Raw genomic sequence first — 5,742 nt, 5'->3', positions numbered from 1 at the left:
CTCTTGCAATCAAGCAATCAATCAATCAATTGCACAGCCTTCGCTTATAACAAAAAAACACAATTTCCATTACAAACTGTAGTCTGAAAAGCCGACCGACGCAAAAAAGTGTCCTTTACGAACGTCGAAACGCCGGGTCGTGGTAAGAAACGGATGTTGCACGACCCGCGGACTATGTTACAGTGAATCTCTCGTAAACACTCCACGAACACACGAGCAGTCTATGTACAGCTACAGAGCATGTGCGCGCACGGCGCAGGGTCAAAGGTCGGGGCGACGGCCCCCGCACGCGCGCTCGTAGAAAAAAATACCCGCGTCGGACGGTCGCCTGCTTCTGCGGCGCCCCCTGCTGGTGTCGTTCACGGAATGCTGCGGTAGATCAAGTTGCTCGTCTGCGGGCTGGTTTGCCGTGGCAACGCTGCAGCAGGAACGGCTGCGCCGTCCCGTCGCATTCCACGAGCACGTACTCTTGTTCTCCGCTGTCCGCGCAAAGCCGTCTTCAAGCAGAGGGCGCGGCGTCACCGCCGCTCGCCACGCCCTCTAGTGGGCTCGCAGGAGTACCTACGACAATAGCGGGCTGCGTGTTCGTACTCCTCCCGCCTCCCCGGCGCGGACTCCTCTAGTCAACGTAGTGAAAAGACTGCCTGTCTCCCGCCTCCCGCCAGCGTGCCCTCCCTAATCACGTAGCGCAGCTGCCGTCTCCCGCCCGCCACACGGACCTCCTCTATCCACGTGCGCGGCGCCGTACTCCCCGCCTCCCGGCCGCACCGAACCCTCCATTACAATATCACGTAGTGCGGCTGCCCGTCTCCCGCCTCCCCCGCACGGCCCTCCTCTATCACGTAGCGTGCGGCTGCCCGTCTCCAGCAACAATAAGAAGCGGCTCCTCTATCACGTAGCGGTGGCTGCCCGTCTCCCGCCTCCCCCCGCACGGCCCTCCTCTATCACGTACTGACCGCCGACGAGTCTATTGTCGTCTCCGGCCACCACCAGAGAGTCGTCCATCACGTAGTGGGTCTGACCGCTCACGCCCGACTCCTTCAGGTCTCCATCCCCACCGATGAATCGGAAGTAGCCGTCGCTCTCGCTTCCCACTGCCCCCGCCAGGGCTCCGTCGGCGACGTAGCAAGCGTCCTCCTCCTCCTTCGCTGCATTGTCGACGATGTAATGTCGTATCCTGCTCCTCCCCGCTATCGGTCTGCCACTGACTCTGTAGTGCTGTCTCCTCCCTCTCCTCCCCCCCCCTCTCCCTCTCCCTCCCCTCCCATCTGCCCTCTTCCTCGCACTATAGTTCCAGCGACGCATGTACGACGCTGATCATCGTCGTCCATGACGTCTCGTCTCCCGCCGCCGCCCGGCCAGGCCCCCGTCGTCGTATCACGTAGCGCCGTCTGGTTGCGGGCGTCGTCATGGCGCACGACCGCCCGCCGGCGCTCGTCTCCCCGGGATCCCGCATCGATTCCGTGTCCTGCCACCAGGTGCTCCAGGCAGTGCGAATATTCCTGCGCGAGAGAGAGAGAGAGAGAGAGATAGAGAGAGTCACACAGAGAGACAGATAGAGAGGGGGGAGAGCGAGAGAGAGCGAGAAAGAGTCAGAACAGAGAGCAACAGATAGAGAGGGGAGAACGAGAGAAGAGAGATAGAGAGAGTCACACAGAGAGACAGATAGAGAGGGGGAAGAGCGAGAGAGAGAGGGAAAGAGAGAGAGAAAGCAGCAAATAGGGGAGGAGAGAGGAGAGAGGAGACACGCCCGCCACGCACGACGACGCACGCACGACCGCACGCACGCACCCGCGCACGACGCCACCGCCCGCACAAACACCACACCACAACGCGGAAACACGACAAAAGCCAAACCCCCCACACCGCAGCCAGAGCAGCCACCCCGCAGACCAAAGGGAGCGCAGACGAGCAGAGAGATACGAGCACGACGCTCACACACGAGAGACACGCACTACCACAGCACGCCGGGGACAGCCGAGACTACGACCGCACACGCACGCACACCACACCAAGAGAGACAGATCAGAGAGGGGGAAGAACGACGAGAGAGACGACTAGAGAGAGTACAACAGAGAGACAGATAGATGAGGGAGAGGAGAGAGAGAGGGAAAGAGAGAGAGAAAGAGAAATAGGGGAGGAGAGAGAGAGAGAGAGAGAGACGAGAGAGAGAGAGAAGCGAGAATAGGGGAGGAGAGAGAGAGAGAATATAGCGAGTCAACAGAGAGACAGCATACGAGAGGGGGAAAGGAGAGAGAGGGGACAAGAGCACGAGAGAAAGAGAGAAATAGGCGGAGGAGGAGAGACGAGACGAGGAAGGAGGAGAGAGAGACGAGACCGAGAGCAGAGAGACGTAGACGAGAGAGAGCAGACCGAGAAGAGAGAGGCGAGAACGAGAGAGAGAGAGAAAAGAGAAATAACGCGGGAGGAGAGAGACGACGACTACGACGAGCCCCAGCCCTCACACACGAGAGACGATAGAGAAGGCGGGAGACGTGAGATGAGAGAGGGAAATAGACGCAGCGAGAGAGAGATAGAGAAGTCACACAGAGAGACAGTAGCAGAGAGAAAGAGACAATAGGGGAGGAGAGAGATGAGACGAGGAGAGAGAGAGAGCAGAGAGAGAGAGAGAAAAGAGAGAAATAGGGGAGGAGAGAGAGAGAAGAGCGAGTCACAACAGAGAGACAGATAGAGAGCGGGAAAGCGAGAGAGAGAGGGAAAGAGAGAAAGAGAGAACATAGGGGAGGAGAGAGAGAGAGAGAGAGAGAGAGGAGAGAGAGCGAGAGAGAGAAAGGCAAGAGAGAAAGAGGAGAGAAAGGGAAAGTGAGAGGGAGGGAGGGAAGGAGACGAGGAGAGAGAGAGAGAGGAGAGAGAGCGAGAGAGAGAGAGACGAGAGAGAAGAGACAGAGAGAGACAGAGAAGAGCGAGAGAGAAGAGAGCAGAGAAGAGCAGAGACGCAGAGAGAGAGAGAGAGAGCTGAGAGAGACAAGCAGACCAGAGAGACGAGCAGAGCAGAGAAGAGACGAGACCGAGAGAGAGAGAAAGCAGAAAGCAGAAACGCAGAACAGAGAAAGACGAAGAGACAACGCAGAAAGAGCAAGAGACGAGAAGAGAGAGAGAGAGAAGAGAGGATGAGAGAGAGAGAAGAGCAGAGCAGAGAGAGAGAGAGAGAGCAGAGCAGAGAGAGAGCGAGGAGAGAGAGACGAGAAGAGAGAGAGAGAGAAGCAGAGAGAGAGAAGAAGGAGAGAAGGGCAAAGAGAGACGAACGGGCGCTCAGCCCAACACGGCGGGAAAGGAGAGGGAGGGAGGGGTGAGGCCGAGAGACCGAAGCACGCAGAGACCCATACACCAGCCCACCAGAGAGTGCATCGCTGATCCTCCAAACTCCACACCTTCTGCTCTCCTCACAAGTCGGCCCTCCTCGAAATTTCTACCGAAGACGTTAGACGACTGCACCGCACCCCCCCACCGCAGCTGAATCGGCGGCGAACACGAGTTATACGACGATCAGGCTTAAGCAATCGGATAAGATACGTCCTCACCCTAGAAACGCGGCAGTTGTCGTCAACTACATGTATCCTCCGGTGTCTCACGCAAGATGTGTAAGTATACGAAGTTTGGTCTACCGCCGGCTAAGTCAATTAGGGCGCGGAGTTATAGAGGCCGGAAGGAAATATGATAAAAGGTCACAGGTAAGCGTCAAGTCAAACTAACAAGGTGCAGTTTGACCTGGTTTCGGTACGCGACACACCTTCTCCCCTAAGTGTGTAAGTATTAAAGAGTTTGGTCGTGCTAGGTCAATTAGGGGCGATTACAGAGCAGCAAAAGAAATATGATTAAGGTTCAAGGACAAGCTGTCAAAATAAGATTCGCAGTGCACTTGTTTTGGCTACGCGCCCACCTTCTCCCAAGATGTGTAAGTTATACCAAGTTTCCCGGGTAGCGCTAGTCAATTAGGCGCGTCGAGTTATAAGAGCGAAAGGAAAAATTCGTCTGACGAACGCAGCGACGAGCAGCGGCGCGGCAGCCCTGGGCTGCAGACATGAACCATAATATCCCCGCGACTTCGTCGGCGGAGATCACAATAATGACAGTTACTAATCTCGCGCTTTTTAGACATTTTCACAGCCCTTCTCTTCCCCTTGTTGTCTCTCTCTCTCTCTCTCGTTTGCTCTCTCCTCTCTCTCTCTCTCATTCTCCTCTCTCTCTCTCCGTCCGTCTTCTTCTCTCTCTCTCTCTCTCGCTCCTCGTCTCTCTATCTCTCTTTGCTCTCTCATCAAGCGTCGTACACACACGTTGCTAATACAACCCAACTAGCTGCACGGTCGCGCCCGCCGTGAAAACCGCCTCCACCGAGCGCGCGCGATGCTATCTGCAGTCGTGTGCTAACAGAGGGCGCTACCTGCGGTCGTGTGCTGACAGAGACCGCTACCTGTGGTCGTGTGCTAACAGAGGGCGCTACCTGCGGTCGTGTGCTGACAGAGGGCGCAGCTGTAGGTTCCGTGGCTGCGGTTGCGCAGGCGGAATGCTAGCAGCTCCACCTGGACGTCTCCGTCGTCAGCGAGCTCGCTGCGTCGCACGAGAGCGTTCAGCATCTCCTGCGATAGCATGGGGATACCCGGCCCATCACCGCTGCTGCTGCAGGAGGAGGAGGATGAAGAAAGGTGAAGCCATGTTTTACTAATATTATATATATTATTATTATAGGTATTATATATAATATAACTATTATTATATATATTATTATTATAGGTATTATATATATTATAACTATTATTATTATATGTATTATTATATATATATATATATATTATAACTATTATCATTATATGTATTATTATATATATATATGTATATTAGTTCTATTATTATTATTATATAGTATATATAATATAGACATGATTATATATCAATAACTAGATAGCATTGGGATTCCCTGCCCATCGCTGCTGGAGGAAGTGGAAGAGAGGCAGCCATGTTTTACAACTACTACTACTATTATTATATATATTATAACTATTATTATTATTATTATTATTATATACACGATTACATGTCAACAATGATTCAAAATGCAAAATAAAATTAATGCATGGTTTTGTTTGTGTTGATTATCATTCATGAAATTGAATAGGTAAATAAAGTTACTACTGAAATGATAATTGAAATTGACAGATAATATTTCTTTTATATGAACTATATAATTACTATTATCATTACCATTATTATTATTAGTATTATTAATGTTATTATTATTGTTGTTGGTGACGTATTCGATTCCTTGCTCCACTGATGATGCGAGTCGAGATGCAATAGTTTCTCTAACCTGCCAGCAGATGTCACCACGAGCTCGTGAGCAGGTAGTTGCTCCTCCACGGTTGGTTCATGCTCCATGTAGTATCCCTCAGCGTCTGCCGTTGCCATGGCATCAGCTGTCGGAATCACAAACTCGGTTCCTTCGATCTGAACGTGGCTCTAAAGAATGCAGGAACACAATTACCCCCTTCAGACCAATCGTGTGCGTGCGTGCCTCTTTGTCTCTCTATCTCGCTCTCTCTCTCTCTCTTGCTTGCAGAGCTACACAACTAGCTATGTATGTTAGCTTGTTGTTGCTGCAGTATGGCCTGCAGTGCCTCATCCACCCACAGCTCCTCAGTCTGTCTATCTGTCTATCTATCAATCTATCCATCCGTCCGTCCGTCCGTCCGTCCGTCCGTCCGTCCGTCCGTCCGTCCGTCCGTC

General features: G+C 52.6%; 1 protein-coding gene across 1 annotated transcript; it reads right to left on the bottom strand.

Moving 5' to 3' along the window:
- Positions 1 to 1,323: 1,323 nt before the first annotated feature.
- Positions 1,324 to 5,653, bottom strand: LOC106818809. Its single transcript, XM_014823482.1, has 4 exons — positions 5,598 to 5,653; positions 5,327 to 5,475; positions 4,463 to 4,638; positions 1,324 to 1,502 (listed from the first exon to the last, which is right to left on the bottom strand). The coding sequence occupies exons 2-4, from the start codon at positions 5,422 to 5,424 to the stop codon at positions 1,408 to 1,410; spliced, it is 369 nt and encodes a 122-aa protein (XP_014678968.1). The 5' UTR covers positions 5,425 to 5,475; positions 5,598 to 5,653; the 3' UTR covers positions 1,324 to 1,407.
- Between the last annotated feature and the right edge of the window lie 89 nt (positions 5,654 to 5,742).

The sequence above is a fragment of the Priapulus caudatus genome, unplaced genomic scaffold (assembly GCF_000485595.1).
Source record: "Priapulus caudatus unplaced genomic scaffold, Priapulus_caudatus-5.0.1 Scaffold2545, whole genome shotgun sequence".
NCBI lineage: Eukaryota > Metazoa > Priapulida > Priapulimorpha > Priapulimorphida > Priapulidae > Priapulus > Priapulus caudatus.
This window is presented reverse-complemented; position numbering and strand designations above follow the sequence as displayed.